The sequence below is a fragment of the Saccostrea cucullata genome, unplaced genomic scaffold (assembly GCF_032062105.1).
Source record: "Saccostrea cucullata isolate Sc308-1 unplaced genomic scaffold, CSIRO_AGI_Scuc_v1 ctg9453, whole genome shotgun sequence".
Classification (NCBI taxonomy): Eukaryota; Metazoa; Mollusca; class Bivalvia; order Ostreida; family Ostreidae; genus Saccostrea; species Saccostrea cuccullata.
In genome coordinates this window covers 4,524-25,019 of record NW_026925028.1, presented here as the reverse complement: position 1 = coordinate 25,019, position 20,496 = coordinate 4,524, and the positions used below count along the sequence as shown (strand labels likewise).

At 34.3% G+C, this 20,496-nt stretch overlaps 1 protein-coding gene and 1 pseudogene across 1 annotated transcript; one reads left to right on the top strand and one right to left on the bottom strand.

The window, feature by feature from the left end:
* Positions 1 to 5,018: 5,018 nt before the first annotated feature.
* On the bottom strand, positions 5,019 to 15,022 carry LOC134267849 (succinyl-CoA:3-ketoacid coenzyme A transferase 1, mitochondrial-like; annotated as a pseudogene).
* A 3,124-nt stretch (positions 15,023 to 18,146) lies between these two features.
* Positions 18,147 to 19,121, top strand: LOC134267848 (uncharacterized). Its single transcript, XM_062750060.1, has one exon. It carries the CDS (start codon positions 18,147 to 18,149, stop codon positions 19,119 to 19,121), a length of 975 nt encoding a protein of 324 aa, XP_062606044.1.
* Positions 19,122 to 20,496: the final 1,375 nt, after the last annotated feature.

The following is a 20,496-nucleotide window of genomic DNA, read 5'->3' as shown; positions in this document are numbered from 1 at the left end:
ACAGACTGACAGACAGCAGCAAAATAACGCAATGTTCCTCCCTTCTTCGAAGGAGGACATAACAATACACTTAGCATACTTAGTTTGCTTACTTAATACCAATAGGCAGAACAAAAAATGCATTTCAACTAATCAGTAATAATCATATAGTGCCCCAAACCCCACAGGAACCCCGAACCCGGGATCCATACTTTTCATAACTTTGAGAAAGGCCTTCTTGCTCATCATAAATGTTTGATTATTACCAAGGAGGACATTTTAAAGCAGTAATTCATTTTCAGTATTAACCATTAGAGCCACCCCTCCTGCCTTTCCCCTCTATCATATGGTATCCTTGACCCAGCTGGGGCTTGAAATTCACAATTCTGGATAAAGGACCCTTGCTTATTGAAACAATAATTGTATCATATTTCTATGTATACTTTAAATTGTAAATTTTTTTTAGTAATTAAAGTATAATTTTATAACTATGTGCTACTGTATACAGTAATAGTATAAACTGCATAATACTGTATAATTGTATAAATGTGTAGTTATGTAGTATATAATTTAATAACTGTGTAGTGCTATATTATTGTATAACTGTTTAATACTGTATCATTGTACAGCTGTGTAGTACTCTATATTGACAATTATACTGTGCAGTATTCTAGTAGTGGTTACTACAAGGACATTATATAAAACTACACAATTATTATTTTCATGTGGTTTTAATCCCGACATTCCTATCTTGTCATCTCAATGTAAACATTCTTTATAAAGGTCTTTTGACCTCGGGGTTTTCATTTGTAATGAATATTTTGGAAATAAAATTTATTTCATTAAAATTTTCATCAGCATTTTATGATATGAAACTCCAATATTTTAAATGCATGTACATGTATAATGGATGCTAAATGATTCTTAATGATATCATAAATGTACATGTATGAGTAGTTCAGTGGTCACTGTGAATTCCAGCTATTCTACACTATGTATTTTATCACTCTGAATCAGTATTGGTCATCATCACAACAATGATTATAACGACAATTACGACGACAGTAATTAAGATGGAGAAACAGATGATTTTTTTCTTCCTCGCGGCACACTGATGTTTCTTTGCCTCTTCAAACTGCAGATTCCCACTCTGTACATCCTCCACTGCTAGATCTATTTATAAACCTATGTCTTACAAACAAAAACAGATATATTACAGAAATATCACTTTTATTCTAAAATGAAACATCTCTCAGAATGTATACATACATCATCAATGAAAAAACATTATATGATTAAAAATGCCCTCAGATGTAAATATTCATTGTACATGTGTTATTTGTACACATTTCAAACCTTCATATAAAAAGGTGTCAAAATGTTTAATACAAGTATGAAGACCAAGGACGATTTATTTTTGGGAGGAAATAAGGTAAATTGTCAAGACTCTATCAGAAAAAAAGAAATATATCATGGAACAAAAAATCAATTACAATCTAATTTATGGGAGAAAAAGTTGTAAAAAGTGTTCAAACTGACCTTTACTTTTATTTCATTTAATTGAGACAGATTATGTTTGTAGGTCATACACATTGTGTATCATTTATTAAACAGAGAAATAACAAATGAAACAATGTTTTGAAGCCATTCACGCAGATATTTGTTTCTGAAAAACACAGAAAACGTTTTAAACAAGAGGCCCATGGGCCTTATAGGTCACCTGAGCATTATGCAACAACTTTCCAGTGATTGAATTTGATTCATGTTTTAAGCCAGATGCTATGGCATTCATAATTTTGAAAGAGGCACCATTGATCATCACAAAAATACACTTAGCAGTTCATTTTCAGTATATAAGTACAGCCCCCCCTCTGTGGTACCCCTGACCCTGGGGCCTTGAAATTCACAATTCTGGAAGATTAGGGCCCTTGTCCATCATAACTATATAGGTAGTTCATCTGCTTAATACACTGGAGCAGAGAAGAAAATTTTCAAAGAATTCATGTATTTTCACTTTATAATTCATAGAGCCCCGCCCTAACACCAGAAACCCTGACCCTGGGGCTATAAAATTCACAATTTTGGAAGAGGCATTCTTGCTCATTATAACTATGTACTTAGTTAGTTTATTTAATTCCTAGGAGCAGAGAAGAAAATTTTCAAAGAATTCATGTATTTTCAATATATAATCAAAATAGTCCCACCCTTACACAAGAACCCCTGACCCTGGGGCCATAAAATTCATTATTTTGGTAAAGGCACTCTTGATCATCATAACTATGCACTTACATAGTTTATTTGATACCCAGGAGCAAAAAAGAAGATTTTCAAAGAATTAATGCATTTTCACAATATAATCAAAAGAGCCCCGCCCTAACACCAGAACCCCTGACCCTGGGGCTATAAAATTCACAATTTTGGTAGAGGCACTCTTGATCATCATAACTTTGCACTTAGTTAGTTTTTTTTAATACCCAGGAGCAGAAAAGAAGATTTTCAGAGAATTCATGTATTTTCACTATATAAACTATAGAGCCCCGCCCTAACACCAGAACCCCTGACCCTGGGGCCATAAAATTCAAAAATTTTGGTGGAGGCACTCTTGCTCATCATAACTATGTACCTAGTTAGTTTATTTAATACCCAGGAGCAGAGAAGAAGATTTTCAAAGAATTCATGTATTTTCACTATATAATCAAAAGAGCCCCGCCCTAACACCAGAACCCCTGACCCTGGGGCCATAAAATTCACAATTTTGGTAGAGGCACTCTTGCTCATCATAACTATGCACTTAGTTAGTTAAATTAATACCCAGGAGCAGAAAAGAAAATTTTCAAAGAATTCATTTATTTTCACTATATAATCAATAGAGCCCCGCCCTAACACCAGAACCCCTGACCCTGGGGCCATAAAATTCACAATTTTGGTAGAGGCACTCTTGCTCATCATAACTATGCACTTAGTTAGTTAAATTAATACCCAGGAGCAGAAAAGAAGATTTTCAAAGAATTCATTTATTTTCACTATATAATCAATAGAGCCCCGCACTAACACCAGAACCCCTGACCCTGGGGCCATAAAATTCACAATTTTGGTAGAGGCACTCTTGCTCATCATAACTATGTACTTAGTTGGTTTATTTAATACCCAGGAGTAGAGAAGAATATTTTCAAAGAAATAATGCATTTTCACTACCTACTTATTTAGCCCCGCCCTAGCACTAGAACCCCTGACCCCAGGGCCATGAATTTCACAATTTTGAAAGAGAACTCATTGCTGATTACAATCATGCAAACAGTTTGACTGCCTGATGTCCAGGAGTAAAGAAGAAGATTTTTAAAAATTGCATTAATTTTAGTGGTTTATGCCCCACCCCTCAGGCCCCAGGGGGGCAGGGATCATGAAATTCACAATTTTTGTTTCCCTTCACCCATAGATGCTTCATACCATATTTGGTTGAAATTGGTTCAGTGGTTGCAGAGAAGAAGCTGAAAATGTTCAAATGTTAACGCACAATGCACAACGCACGACGCACGACGACGGACGAAAACAGATAGCAATAGGTTACCTGAGTTTACTCAGGTGACCTAAAACTCATTGATGATGCAGGACTTTAGGAGACTGTGAGTAAAATCACTTATACAAAACAAAATATAGTAGATGTGCAAGGTTTATCCCTTCAATACATAAGGAAACATACAGATGGTTGTCATATAAATAATTATAACATGAGGCTCAGATCACAGAGTTGAGTGTTTTGACCTTTACACCAGTGCTTGGGTCTATAGCTTTCATCATGACACTCTGTTTATGTGTACACACATCACATAGAAGTCAGACAAACACATTGACAAGACCAGCTGTACGTTGTCTCCCCATTATCTATGTCTGAATCTGTCCCATTACTTTAACATCTGGAGCAACCTGAAATAAGAAATAAAAAGAATTGCATGGAACTGCTCAACACAAGACAAAGATCTGGATATAAAAATAATCCATCTCATTCTCTGGTGCAGTCCAACAGAGGATTCTTAAATGGATATCACAAGATTATTTCAAATATTGTAAATTTTACAAATTGCTTATACATTAAATATTCTTTAAATATGAAGTTTTACGGCCCGCTCACGTGATAATCTAGAACCAATCAGATAAAGCGTTGCGTAGAATATCTATAATGAGGTATAATAATAAAAATTATGTATATTGGGTTCATTCAATATTTTTTTTAATTCAATAACTTATACACATGGAATAGTTTAACGTTTAATTTTTAAAATTATTTGAATTTTTCACATACATGTTACTGTAAACTGAGTTATTATAAGGAGTAGCTAATTTGCACGTACCACCAATTCAAAGTTGGTGGCACTAACGATGCTGGCGACATCTTCCTTTTCTGCGATCTCCGTTAAAATTAGTCCCTTTTCTGAGTCCACGTCAAACACACAGTGAAATAAAAAGGATTATAATCAAACACACAACTTGAATGATGAAGATCTCTCACTTTTTACCACAGTAGCTCAGTTTACTGATTAAGATTGACTACATCAGTGTTCGTACTACCTTGTCTGTGATGATCATATCCACACAGTTTTTACCCGTCAGTGGCAGATCACAGCTGTTGACTATCTTACTGTTTCCTTTCTGCAATATATAAACACTCATTAAACTTATACTGAACCATAAATCAAGCTACAAACTTATTGATAAGGTTTTAAATGAGTAAACCTAAGTCAGAATATTATACAACCTTGTCCTGGTGTTCCATGGTAACAATAACCTTAGTTTTGTGACTGGACACTAAGTCCATAGCTCCACCCATTCCCTTGACCAACCGACCCTGTAATAATTATGGAGCACAGATTGGTAAAACAAGAAATCTGTTCATTAAATAAGTAAGAAACACACAAATTACCCACCAGAATTAGAACATGAAACCAAAAAAATGTTTTTCTTCACACAGAGTACCTGAAGTTTTTATTAATAAATTATTATTAAAACTTAATTTCCTTATGTAAACTCTTTACTTACCGGAATCATCCGTTGGCCAGATCTCCATAACGAGAAACTTGCAATGCCCCTAGTATGGTCAAGTTTATATGTCCTCTGTAAAAACAATATCAGTCCTACAATTCAATTGCAATGTGTAATGCCCCTTGTATGGTCTATTTTTAAAATTCTGTATTCTGTATTCTGTAAAAATGGATTATATTTCAGATATTTCATATCCATGCCCTGTAAACTTTTCTTGTAATTAAAAAGTTTGGAAGCAATAGTTGATGTATTTTAGTAGGAATTACAATGTGTAGTCTTGAACTTTTAATATGATGAAGTATTGAAATAAGACTGGACCCTTTTGTGATTAAAAATATTGTTTTACCTGCATTTTCTTCAATATAATGTGGGGGTTTAAGAAGTTTACGATTTGTTATATCAATTTGATTTGAGTAATAAACAAACCCTTTAATCATAGCGAAGGAATCGTCACTGGAGAAGAAAGAGCTCCCTGGGATGTTAGTGACGGTCTGTTTGCCTGCGTTGATCAGATCTGGGTCAACCTCACTGGGTAATGGGTACGGACCCTGTAAGGTTACAATAAATTTTTTTTTCTTTGGAATAGTACTTGGATAAAAAAAATAAATCTTAAATCACAATTATCTCTGGTTATAAAATTACTACACATGATGCAAGATAATTAGGAGACTTACCAATCCCATGTTTCCGTTTTAATAATGTAGATGGACGGTCATTCCTGGTGGGATATAATTACTGGCCAACATTGGCATTCCAATACCCAGATTGGCTGAAATTATTGACCAGAAATATAAACATTTAAATTGGCTGAAATTATTTGCCCAGAAATAAGCAACATTCACATTGGCTGAATTTATTTTACCAGGAATATCACAACTTTCAGATTTGCTGAAAATTATTCAACCAGAAATATAAACAGCATTTAAATTGGCTGAAAGTATTTGACAAGAAATTAAAAAAAATGCTTGTCTACCATAAATTCCATCATGGAACTTAAGAGCTGCCCGCCTTTTGATTCTGTTCCTCATTTCCGCGGCCTTGTCATTTGTCTCTGGTTCCTCTTTACCTTCTGTCCGTGTTGTCAATCTCTGTAAGGAAGATAATTTAGTTAAAAGACAGGGGGTTTTGACTTTTAACTTTCCTGTTTTATACATATTGACCTCTGCCCATTGCATACTGTTTATTTATACATGTACCTCTATCCTACTTTTGCTGTTGATGATTTACCTTTTATCCTCTTTTAATTGTTTATTTTTAGTGCCATCCTCTTTTTACTTTTTATTTATATCTCTTTCTTCTTTTTACTGTTATTTTTACCTCTATCCTCTGTTCGTAGCTGGGTCCTTTGATGACTCTTTGTACGTATACATGTGGAACGTGGACGTCTACTGGTGGAATTTCTCCGACTTCCACGATCTTCTCCACTTCGACGATGGTGATCCGCCCAGCCTTACACATTGGGGGGTTAAAGTTATGCGCTGTCTTTCTACAAACAGAAAATAGCTTATTTTACAAATTAAGAACTTTTCAACAAGGAAAGTCTCATTTACTGTGAAATCACAAATTTTCATGGGGTTTAATTTTCATTGTTTTGAGGTATGATGAGACCCACGTATTCATGTCCATCACAAAATGTAAACTGTTACATTCATAACTTCTCAACAATTCTTGATCCACTTACCTAAATGTGAAGTTTCCTTCTTTATCTGCCTTGTGTGACTTGATCTACTAATCTAAAGGCGAGGTTTTCTACTTTGCTTGCCTTGTGTGCCTTGTGTGCCTTGAATTACCTACCTAAGGATGAGGTTTCCAACTTTGTGTGCCTTAATCTACTAACCTAAGGGTGAGGTTTCCCACTTTGTGTGCCTTGTGTGCCATGATCTACTGACCTAAGGGTGAGGTTTCACACTTTGTGTGCCTTGGTCTACTTACCTAAGGGTGAGGTTTCCCATTTTGCGTGCCTTGTGTGCCTTGATCTACTTACATAAGGGTGAGGTTTCCAACTTTGTTTGCCTTGTTTGCCATGATCTACTGATATGAGGGTGAGGTTTCCCACTTTGTGTGCCTTGTGTGCCTTGATCTACTGACCTAAACGTGAGGTTTCCCACTTTGTCGGCCTTGTGTGCCTTGGTCTATTGACCTAAAGGTGAGGTTTCCTTCTTTGTCGGCCTTGTGTTAATGTTTCCTACTTTATATGTCTTGTGTGCCTTGATCTACTAACCTTAAGGCAAGGTTTCCTACTTTTTCTGTCTTGAGTGCCTTGATTTACTAACCTGAAGGTGAGGTATCCCCCTTTGTCAGCCTTGTGTACCTTGATCTACTAACCTGAAGGTTAGGTTTCCTACTTTGTCTGTCTTCTATACTCTGCTCTACTAACCTGAAGATGAGGTTTCCTACGTTGTCAGCCTTGTGTGCCTTGTTCAGGGCAAAGTCGTCTGTGATTGCTTCTTCCATGATGTACTTAAATCCATTGAATTCCCTTACCTAAAATAAACAAATTAAATCATTACATATAAACCAAACACTCCAAGCATTCTTAAATTAGGATGAGGATGTGTACATTATTTTTAATAATAAACATCATTTTTTGTTGTATTTTCATATCTTAATTTTGGAGTTTATCTTTTGGTAAACATAAGCATGATCTATTTCATTTATTGAAATCAAAGTGAAATATTATGAAATGTTCAAAACATTGCAAAAGAATCTACTGTTTAGAATGTAAGTCATTAGTATCATAAACTCTGGCACCCACAGAAAACAAAAGGCCCCTGGGCCACAGGAAGTGTGGATAGCATACAGGTGAGACTTAAGACCAAATAGATAGACAAATATCTTGAATGACACAAAAAGGTCATATATCAAAACGAAAGTAGATGGATTTTTCTTAACTAAATATAGCACCTAGAAATTTTCAGATTTTACCTTTCAACATGGACACCAGTAGAAGTTCACAAATGTAAGTTTTAATGAAGAAATATAATTATGCATAAAAATTCTTACATTATCTCAATCAGTCTCTTTTAAGTTTTTGAAAAATTAATGAAAACCTTTGAATGGTTGCTGCCTGTGAAGCAATTTTTAAAACTAAATAAATAATAGTAAAAATAATAATATCCTTTATAACCCCAATAAGGAATTGCTCGATGAATTTGAGAAAGACCTTTATTACTTTTTATGGGGAAGTAAAGTACATAAGGTTAAGAAGAATGTTATAATCCAAGACTATAGAAATGGGGGGTTGAAAATGATTAATTATATGGATTTCTTATGTGCATTAAAATCAACATGGATCCTAAGACTAATCTACTCAGACACAAAATGGTTAAAACTTTTTGAATCAGAATTAGGAATGAAAATTGAATCTCTTTGGGTAAGAGGTTAGATTTTACAGTTAAGATGTGTAAAAAAAAAGGTAACAAATTTTGGAAAGAGGTTTTACTTAATTGGGTAAAAATCATTGACTGCAGTGGTAGTCAAAAAACATGTACTACTCAAATTCTTCATGAACATATATGGTTTAACCCAAGAATTAAAATAAACAATTCTTCTGTATTTTTGAAAGTTATTTTGATGCAGGCTTTGTTTTCATAAGAGATCTGTTTGAAGTTGAAGGAAAGTTTATAAGCCTCGAGTACCTTAATAATATGAATGTACAAACTAATTTTGTAAAATATACCGGTTTAAAAATAACTGTTACAAAGATATTGAAAAGTATTTATATTGAAAAAAAAGAAGAAAGTGGACCTTTTATCCCAAATTCAATTTATGTTTTTTATCAAAGCACAAATGGTTGTAAAAATATGTACAATATACTTATCAAGAAGAAAAAGCAAATATGGGAAAAAAATGGGAAAATAATGGAATATCTTTTGGTGAGTTAGAATGGAACAAAATATTTGAACTACCATTTAAAGTTACAAAAGAGGCAAAATTTCAAATCCTGCACAGGATTATTGCAACAAATAAATACCTTCATAAACTTAAACTAATTGATTCACCTGCTTGCTCATTTTGTAAACAAGAAGTTGAAACAATTGAACATTTATTTTTTGAATGTTTCTGTGTAAAAAGAATATGGTGTCATATAGAGGAGAGGTTTATAAAAAAAACTTCCATTTTACTATTAATTTTGATAGAAAAGATATACTGTTTGGAAAATACAACAATAAAAACATGTATAGATTACACAATATAATAATACTTACTGTTAAACAATTATATTTGCCAGTAGCTTTTAAAATATGCCTAAATTAAATATAGTAATGCTAGAAAAAAATACTGTAGATAGAATACTAGTTGAAAAGGCTATTCTTTTAAGAAATTGTAAATTTTCAGTATATGAAAAGAACTGGAAAATTATTTGTGATATGCTATAATGTTCTTCAAATTTATACTCAAATGTACCAGTATGGTAAAATAGTGAAAAATCAGAGAAAATTCAGAGGACATGAATGATCCTAATCGAGACAAAACACCTACTTTGGAAGCAAACTTCTTCGTTAAAATTTCAACGTGTTCAGACCATGCAAGACACCTGTCGATGTAAACACCAAGTAGTTTCGCACAAGATACATTTTCTATCACAATACTACCCACTTTAATACATAAATTCCTACAGTTTCTTAATCTTTGTTCCATACCAATTAACATGCACTGTGTTTTTTAAGATTGATTGTTAACTTGTTTTTCTTCATCCAATCTAGCGTATTCATAAGATCGCTATATATGTAATTTATTTTCAATAACATTCATACTCTTATCTGAGACATCCTGATTTGTATCATCAGCATACATGTGAGCCGCTGAGTGTTTTAAGCAGTCTGGGTAGCCATTGATATAAGAAAAACAAAGAAAAACAGATATATGAAAAACAATGGTCCAAGTATTGATCCTTGAGGAACGCCTTTAGTTATGTCTAATCTAACACACTGTGTTCTATTCAACAAATACGATTTGGACCAATTAAACGAGTCTTTGCATATTCCAAAAGAAAGTAATTTGTGGATAAGAAATTTATGATTCACCGTATCAAGAAGAAGGTATGGTTTCCATACAAATTTTGTCCTGTGATTTTCTAAAATATGAAACTGGAGTAAAAATTGAAAACTCATGCTTTTTAAATAATTGAAATTCTATGCAGAAAAATCATACAAGTCATTTTTCTCACATGTGTTTTTAAATGCTAATTATGACGTCGTAAACATGTGCATTTTCCCGTATTTTCTTATAAAGTTGCAGAAGACACCAACTTTCAATGGAATTTTCTTTCAGATAACATTGTCCGCAGGCATCGCCCACAAAGATCTTGAGATATGTGATTTGTTATTGAATTTTGCACAAAATATCAAACAATTAACGTGGGCGACGGCTGTGGACACTGTTTTCTAAAGGAAAATCACCCTTGAAATGTGCCATTTTGAGGCTTTTTCTGTTGAAAATAGAGAAATGCTTCACATTAATGACGTCATATTTGCAGAATGGTAAACCTTCATGAGAGTCATTTATTTAACTAATATTTAAGCCAGTTTCAAAACTTTTTGATGTCATTACATTTTTAGGGCACAATAAAGCTAAAACCATACCTTCTTCTTGCTTTGCGAAGATCAACAAATAAAACACTAGTGAGTTTACCACTATCAATGTTCTGTAACCATTTTTGATTATACTCTGAAGTGCTGTTTCGCATGAATGCTTAGGTCTGAAACCAGATTGTTTTTCATTGATAAGAATGTTATCCATGAGGTATTTATAAAAAGAATTGTGGACATGTCTTTCTAAGACTTTGCTTATGATAGGTAAAATTGAAACTGGGCGATAATTATTGAGCAAAAAATTTTCACTTGCTTTATACAATGGTGTAACCCTAGCACTTTTCCACTCATCAACAAAAACACCCAACTTGATTGAACAATTCAAGATATACGTTAAAATATCTCCTAAGACATGAATACTTTGCTTTAGGATTTTAACAGAAATTTCATCTAAACCTCTGGCTTTTGAGACATAGAAAGTACTTCATTGGTAACAAAGCTTTCACTAAGATAAGGTATAAAAAAAAATTTGTTGAGGAACTGTGGGTAGGGAGTTGTTGAAATTAGAAGCAAAGAACTATATGCGGTATACTGTATATCTTTGCCCCCCAAAAAGTCAAATTTTGAAAAATACTTCAAATGTGCTGAATTCTATATTTTGTAGTTTCAAAGTAGTTTATTGACAATTTATGTTTTTATAACGTCAAAAACTAGTCCGATTTTATTTCATTTTTTAGAAAGTGGACCAAATTTACAAAATTTCAACAATTTTAGCTTTCAAATTTATAGAGCGCAAGTTTGTTCAGAAACAATATTTATATATTTCATTGATATTATCATTCTACACATTATTTCAAAATATTGAGCCTGATCAGACCTGCGCTCGGTGATTTGTACTCAAAATATCAACGTAATATATACATTTCTCTGTGCAAATTATGGAAATTTGAAATTTACGTCATTTTTGTGACTTCATTTCAAACATATGACGTCATTGCTTATGAAATATTCAGTGCTTTGAAGTCACCATAAATCCCCCTGTTTAAGAACATAATTAAATATTGCTCTGTCAAAGTTTTATTGGGGGGGGGGGGGGCAAAAATTTTTTATTTCCGAATAAAGTTCTTGATGTCCGATATTAGAAAAGAAGTCATTGAGTTTACTTGCGATTTCCTGCGGACATGTAATTGTTTCACCATCAACTTCTAAATGGGTTATTGTGGACTGAGTTCGTTTCGGGGGAAGAAACTCCTTTATACATCCCCACATATTCTTGGGCTTAACGTGTGCCTGCTCGATTACCTCGTTTACAAATTCGCGTTTTGATTCTTTGATCTGGATCCCTACTCGGTTTCGTGCCGCTTTGAAAGCATGCCAATCGGCATCGGATTTAGATTTGAGTGCTCTCCGATGTAGAAAGTCATGTTGTCGCATTTCTGAAAATATGTTGTCATTGACCCACTTCTCAGAATCCGCCCTGATGCGCCTTTCCCTCTTTGGAAAATGATTGTCAATGACTTTAAAGAAAGTGTCTTTAAATAAGGTCCATTTACATTTTCCAGGTTTCTAATTATGTTTCAGGTCATCGAAGCAAGGTCGGATAGGAATGCATATTCGTCTGCATGTTTCATATCTCTATATTTAACATGTTGTTTATTTTCTTTAATTGTTTTGTTTCTAATTGTATACATTAAGTGATAGTCACTAATGCCGATAGGAATAATTCCAGAATTTAAGTAGAGAAATTTGTCGCTAACATAGATGTGATCTATGAGGGTTTCGGAATGGGCTGTAACTCGTGTTTATGTGTTAATGACTTGGTGTAAACCGTTTATTTCCATCTGAGATTGAAGTTGGTGTTTTTAAGTTCATCGATGTTAAAATTACCAAGAATTACTACCTCGCTATTGTCTGTCATTATTTCATCAACTACGTTTTCGAAAGTAGAAACCCATTCAGCTTTTGCGTCCGGTGGTCTATAAACGACAGCAATTGTGATTTTCAATGAGTTACATTGCTTTATATCCAAAGAAAGCATTTCCATGCTGTTGCATATCTGTACGTTAGATATGGTCCATTTTTCTTTAGCATAAACAAGGACACCCCTTCAATGCCGATTTCTGTCTCGCCAAACTAAATTATATCCCTTTATCTGAATTTCAGCGTCGATGATATTCCTATCTAATTTGTTTTCAGTGATAGCAAATATGACAAATTAACCATTTCGTAATAATATTTTTATTTGATCTAATGAAGGATATGGAGATAACGAACAGTTTTCAATCTGAAAGTCCATAAAACAATACAAAATAAGAGCAGAGCAAACACGGACGCCCGAAACATCAGAGGTGGGATCAGGTGCCATAGAGGAGTGAGCATCTCATGCTGACCGGTCACACCCGCCATGTGCTCCTTGTCATGATCAGGAAATAACGGAAAAAATCCGTCGTCAATTCAGTGTATAAATAATGGACTAACTATTGGTATGAAAAGCGTCAGTCAGCATTTGACTCAATGATATATTGTATTTGCTGACAAGGTCGACCATAGAACTTACGAAATGAAGACTTTAAACGAGACTGCTGATATTCTTGTTTCATTAACTTGCTTGTCCATAATTTACCTCGTTTTAGAAATTGTTCATACGTAGAGCATGCTCTTGCGTATCGAATCAATAGAGATATATATCCTCCGTATGCAGGTGTTGAAAGTATATAACCGCATAAGTAAGGGAAGTTGACAATAGAAAAGTTATAGTCATCACGTTTATCATATAGCTTGGTTGTTAGATTACCATTAATGTCTTTTTCAAGTAAAATATCCAAGTATGAAACAGAATTGTCAGACTCTGAGGTATCTTTTATCTCAAGCTCACTAGGATATATCGTATCGACATAGGAATGGAAATTACCATTATTAATTTACAATACGTCGTCGATATATCTTAATGTCGAGTTGAAGGCCACATCAGGTGTTTTCTCCTTTTCACGCATAAGATTTTGACTAAATTATGAATCATGAATATAAAAATAATTCCGCTTAAAACGGAGCGCAATTTGTACCCATGGGAATTCCAATAGATTGCCGGTCTCCAAAAACCACATAGATATTGTCAATCAGAAACTCAAGCATGTTCTTGATGTCAACTTCAGAGTACTTATGTGTGCAATCAATATCTGTTTTAACAAAATAATTTTGCAAATGACCAATGTCCTGGTAAGTAAATCTACAAGTTTCAATTTTATTGAAGAAGCAGCTGTCAATGATATCGAAAAGCCTGGATTTCAATTTGTTGTGGGGAATGGTTGTGTATAAAGTTGAAAAGTCGTAAGTTTTTAATCTGGTGATGTTAGTAAAATCTTGTGATTTCTAATTGTCCAAAAGTTCTTTGGAATTTTTGAGTATCCACATCTGATTTACACCACTTCTTGAATATATTGTTGCACAGTACTCTTGAAGTTTTTCCTTCACTACTGTTAATATCTTAGTGAGGAGTAATGAAAGGGACTTGGTTGAACATTTACTGGAACCTGCAATGTATCTTTGTTTGTAAGGATTCTTATGAAGTTTCGGAATCCAATATATATAAGGTAGTTCAAATTCATTTTGGCTCTGTAGAATATTAAAAGTATTCAAAATTGACAGGTGATTTTGAAGAATTTGTCCCATAGAAAGGAAAATATGAGTATAAGTAGGATTCCCACTTGTAGAATTATATCCAAGTTCTTCTAGAATGTAATTTATATAATGAGCCTTACAAACAAAGAAAATGTTGTTACCTGCTTTGTCGGCAGGAACCAGTACGTACTGATCATGTAATCTATCTTATTTTTTTTCACTTCTGGTTTATTGAACACAGAAGGATAATTGTTTTTCATATTTCCCCTCAATCTTTTAATACGTGACTTTAACATTGTTCTGATATATATAATCTAATCTCACAAGGTGTCAACGTCTTCTTTTTCATATATGGTCCATCGTCTGGCGTGATTTTCAACAGAATCCATAATATTTATGAAATTCAGACGCCAGTTGAAGGATCGGGGTTCCCTATATTTAGGACCTTTTAAAATAAGTGATCTAAGGTCCTCGTTACGAACTATATTTACGTCACCTGTAATAACGTGTCCAACAGAACTATTTCGGAGTCCAAAGACAGTTAGATGACCGAATGTGACACCTTTTGGGAGACCTCGGACAAGGTCATCAACAGACTGGTCTAAATCGTAATGATTAGCTATCAAGTCAATACAGGTATCCCAAATCCATTCAGTTGTGGCCAAAACTTCTAAATTACCTTGATTGTTTCCACTGACTTTTGTCTTGCAGCCGATACACGCTAAGGTTTGTTGAGCACATTGCGGTCCTGGATTAAGCTGTATATCGTTTGAAAGAACCAGGCATAAGAGACACAGATACTGAGCTGTATTCACTCCACGCTTTGTACCTCTCAATCCTTTAGTACTGTCCATTGAAATAAGTTTAATTTGATAAAATTTCTTTTCAATAACACAAAATTTTCACATTTTTCATCGGCCATTGTGTTTCGGGTGTAAGAACAGAATCCCCGTCAAATTCATTTTTGAAAAGAACAGTTGGTAGATGAAGAATTAACAAAAATATGAAGACTGATGTTAATATCTAACTGACCACGGCTATGGCACGCCAAATCCACAAAAATGAGCAAAATAAAAACATAGTTTTACAGTCGATAAACTAGGTTTATCGAATGTAAACTATAGTTTACGGATTGTAAACTATAGTTAACAACGTTAATCTATATTTTACATTTTTAAACCATAGTTAACGCGAAAATCTGTTTCACAACCGTAAACTATACTTAACATCGGAAACAATCATTTGCAATTGCAAAACATAGATTATCTGATAAATACAGTTTCACGATTTGTAAACTATAGTTTACAAACCGTTAACTATAGTTAACGATCTGATAAATATAGTTTCACGATTTGTGAAAATATAATTAACAACTCTGAACTATAGTTTACGATTGTAAACTATAGTTTACCAACGTGAATCTATGTTTATCAACAGAATATATTGTTAAAGCTTTATTCAGACAGATAAACTTAGATTAGTATTCGTAAACTATAGTTAACGACCGTTAAATATAGTTTTACAGATGAAAACTATACTTAACGAATCGTTATCTATAGTTTACGGTTTCTAAACTATAGTTTACAATCGATAAACCTAGTTTATCAATTGTGAAACTAGGTTTATCTCATTTGTGTGAATTTGGCGTGCCATATATGGCGGATATATTTCTAAAAAAAAAAATAAAGGCGTATGGGCCACAACACTTTTCCTAGAAAATTAAGACCTCTTGTGACAATTTTTTTCCCTGGAAAATTACGTTTGATTCGATATTAATCCAATCGTAAACTACCGTTCACTGTAGCTCAGTCGGTAGAGCGCTCGCTCCGTGATCGGGAGGTCGTGAGTTCGTATCTGGGGCCCCGACTAATCTAGTCGTTAAAATTGGTAGCAACTGTTCCTTCGCCATGCGCTCGGCACTTTGAAGTGAAAGTTGCGGGTCCTTCGGATGAGACCTTAAAAACCGAGGCCCCGTGTCAGCGACAGGCGTTGGCACGATAAAGATCCCTCACTGCTCAATGGCCCTGAGTGCCGAGTAAAGGTCAAAATTTGAAGCCTTTCACCGGCATACGGTGACGTCTCCATATGAGTGAAAAATTCTCGAGAGGGACGTTAAACAATATACAATCAATCAATCAACCAATCGTAAACTTGGCATTGTGATTTAACTAAGTAAAATTGACAATGGAGATATATTTCATCATCCAAATGGCCATGTTATGTTATTTTGGAGATGAGAATTTTTGGTGTAGTACAGGGATAAAATATAGCATATTATGGATTACCTTTGATGTAAACACATTGAATTTTGTTAAGTCCTTGAGTTTATGAAGCATACGTCACAAAGCATTTTGTTTTGTGTCATCATATTACGACATCATAAAAAAATTTCTTTCTCGCTATAAACTGCCTCAAACATCAAAATTAATATATATTATCAAGTAAAACTGTATTTTACAAAATACTTGCATAAGAAAGCATTGCATTAATTATCCAAATGTAAGTAAACAACATTGATTTTTATGCCCCCGTTAACGAAGTTTCAGGGGTATATAGTTTTTGCCGTGTCTGTCTGTCCCCCTGTCTGTCTCTTTGTCTGTCTCTCTATTTGTCTGTTTGTCCGCAAAAACTTTAACTTTGCCCATAACTTTTGATTTAGTGGCGCTATGACTTTCATAAATCAAGTGTGTATTTTTTGTGACAAGACCTATCTTTGAGTACCACCAAATTTGACCTTTTGACTTTGACCTTGGAGTTTGACCCACTTTTAAATGAAAATTTTAAACTTTTACTTTGACCATATCTTTTGAAAGTGGATACCAGGACATTCATACTTCACGTGTGTAATCTTTGTTGAAAATCTTTGTTGTTGGATACCAACAACCTTGACCCTTTGACCTTGATCTTGTAGATTTCAAAACTTGTAAAAAAAACATTAACCTTGGCCATCATTTTGAACGGTAAGTGATAGGGCTTTCATACTTCATATCTGTAATCCTTCTGAGAAAACCCTTCATTGGATACCAAGAACTTTGAGATTAACCTACTATAAAAAAGCAAACCTTGACCATAACTTTTAAAGGGTTAGGGCTAGTGCTTTCATACTTTTCATATTTAATCCTTGTGACAAGACCTTTCATTTCATAAGCGGCAAGACCTTTAAATTGATACCAATTACATTGACCTTTTGGCCTTGACTTCGAGATTATTGAAGAAAAAGAACTTTCAAATCGACTTACTTTCAAATTTCACAATTGTTTTCCAGTAAGAATATCCTACTTTTGGTACCAATTAATTAAATTTGCATTTAAGAAGAGTTTAATCTTTCCTATGTTGCCATACGGGGGCATCAGCGTTTCACAAACATATCTTGTTGTTTTTGATTTAGTTCATTGTCTGTGAACATTTTTCCAGGAGAAATAAGGCAGTTACCCTAAAACTATGTTGAAAATGATCTAGATTAAGAAATGCTTCATATGAGCATTTTTTATGAAAATATTTTTACAATGTCAAAGGGGAATATTTCATAAGTGTTTAAAATTTTCTTAAAATAAAAAAGAATATTGGAATAGCAACAAAAATATATATATTTCATTTTCTTATGTAATGTTGTAACACCTGATGATACATATGCTTTTCAAATGCATGTTTAAGCTTATTAAAAAAATTCCAGAATAAAAAGTACTGTGTTTCTGATGATGACATTGTATATTGATTAGCATAAGTGGCATATATTCTAGATATATAAATTAGCCTTTAATATTTATCAGGAATACATCCATAGAACGTATATCAGAGTCAGTGTTTGTGGGGCTGTGTCGTAACGTGGGGACCTCACAAATCGTGGTCATGAGGAGAGATGTGTTGGACATCAATGAGATGGTGAGAAATCAAGTGACAACAAGTGATGAGTCCAGTGTAATGCTGAGTGGAAGTAACAGAGAAGGATTCAGACTGAAAGGATAAGATAGAGACTTAATGAGCTGGTCAAATAATCACCGTGTGATCTGGGACTTATCTCAGTCTCAGTATTACAACACACATAGACAAACATTGATCTTATGTGACTGTTCTGATAGTTCACCAGGATTCACTTTGTTTTATTTACTGTCACCAAGCATGAATAGAAGAATCCAGAGATCTTGTGTTAGAATGTATAACAGATATTACATATCTAGTTCTAAATTCAGACAGATCGTGTGTTCTGAATCAAGAAGAAAGTCAACTCAGCATGGACCCTGTGCCAGTAGAACATATAGAACAATAGAATATGATACTGCCTTCTGTTTTGTTTGTGACTTTTGGCCCCCATCTGCCTCCTCGTGGATAGACAGATGTCGCTCATGGCCCCAGCCTCATACAGTTGATGATATAGTAAAAAAAGGATGTCACTTTGTAGCAATAGGACATAAGTTAGGACGAAATGAAGACCATGAATGGAGAATTTCTTTTTCTCTGGCTGAACAAAAACTTGTGTATGCAATGAACCACTGTCAGTTCTTAACTTATGGCCTGCTTAAATTGTTCTTAACAGAAATAATTAACAATGGAGTAGGTGATGAAGATAAATTACTTTGTTCCTATCACACAAAGACAGCAGTTTTCTGGGTGATTCAACAAAATATAATACCTTACTGGTGGTCGCAAAATCTCCTGGGGTGTTTCTGGGTCTGTTATAAACTCATCCTCAAATTGATGTATGAGGGGGTCTGTCCTAACTTTTTCATTCCAGATAACAACATGTTTCTGAGTAAAATTCATGGTGACAAACAACATCAATTATTTATTAGACTGTATGGATTGTATGAGAAGGGTATAACATTCCTGCTACTCAGTCCCTCCATTAGCTCTTATATTATAAATGTCCTTCATAACCCCAGACTCTCTATCTGTGCAGATGAACATAATCTGATTTCTGAGACCCAGTTTGATTTAAACCTATTACAAAGATGAGACAGGCTGTAGCATTGAATATCAGAATGCACAATGACATTCATTACATCAGTGAATTGATACCAGAACAACAGTCTGCTGTACAGAATCATGAGAATACATTATATATCCCACCCTTGATATTGCTAACCATGCTAGAGATCTTGTGCTACAGACATGTAGACATAATGAGAGAACAAACAGCTCTAGATGATCTACACACCCTAGTTCACTATGATCAGGGAAAGCTGGTATCCTTAGATTACAGAGACATATCCTGGGAGATTCTGGGGATCTGTCAACAGGTGACAGGGTACCTCCAGGCTGCTCTATACTCATACCAACAATCTCTCAGACGAGATCGTTACGAATCGTGTTCAGCTTTAAGGTTAGGTTAGGATCACTTAAGGATTTAAACTTTTCAATACTGAATTGATTTCTCCTTTTTCTTAGCCACAGTGCTTAGATGAGTGACTTGACCCATGGGTCTCTTGCAGTCAGCAAGGCAGATAATTTAATTTTATTATTAGTAATGTAAAAGGAAATCAATGGAAAGAGAGTCTCTTTACAGGAGACCCATGGGTCAAGTCACTCATCTAAGCATTGTGGCTAAGAAAAAGGAGAAATCAATTCAGTATTGAAAAGTTTAAATCCTTAAGTGATCCTAACCTAACCTTAAAGCTGAACACGATTCGTAAAAGGAATCTGTCCGCCATTTTTATTCCCGAGTCTCGCTACTCTGCAGGCCTCTATAAATAGGACAAATCTTGATCACTGTTCAGTGTAATCAGTCGACACCGGAGAATACGGACGTATACTATACAGAGCTCGGTAGCAAGAATAATAACGTAATACTTCGTCTTATGCAGGAAAATAAGACACCAAATAAATTTACAATTGTTGTATAAGTCAGTGCAGTATACAAACAACACAGATAAACGTAACTGTAATAAAATATAAACAAAGGTAATGCAAGATAACCAGCACGAACACAGGTCGCCATTTCACGCCGATACCCGTGACAATAAAGCAGTCAGGTGTGACGAATGCGACGAGTATACCCTAGTATTGATGTATCGTAGATAATGCTATCGAAAATGGCGTACGCCTATTTGCGAGTCGTGTTCAGCTTTAAACGGGAAGAGGCTATGTCGATATGACCAATTATGGTTTTGCTGTCCTGAAAAAAATATTTTTTCCCATACGTTCTAGATAGAAATTATATTGTCGATTGTGGCCCCTACATACCCCCAGGGGTCATAATTGAATAAACTTGAATCTACACAACCTGAGGATGCCTTACATATAAATATGGTCATTTATGGATTTTCTGTACTTCAGAAGAAGATTTTTAAAGATTAGTTTAGGTATTCCTATGTAAAATTTTGATAATCCC

Coding starts and splice junctions, on each gene's coding strand:
- LOC134267848 (XM_062750060.1), top strand. CDS start 18,147: ATGAGCTGGTCAAATAATCACCGTGTGATCTGGGACTTATCTCAGTCT.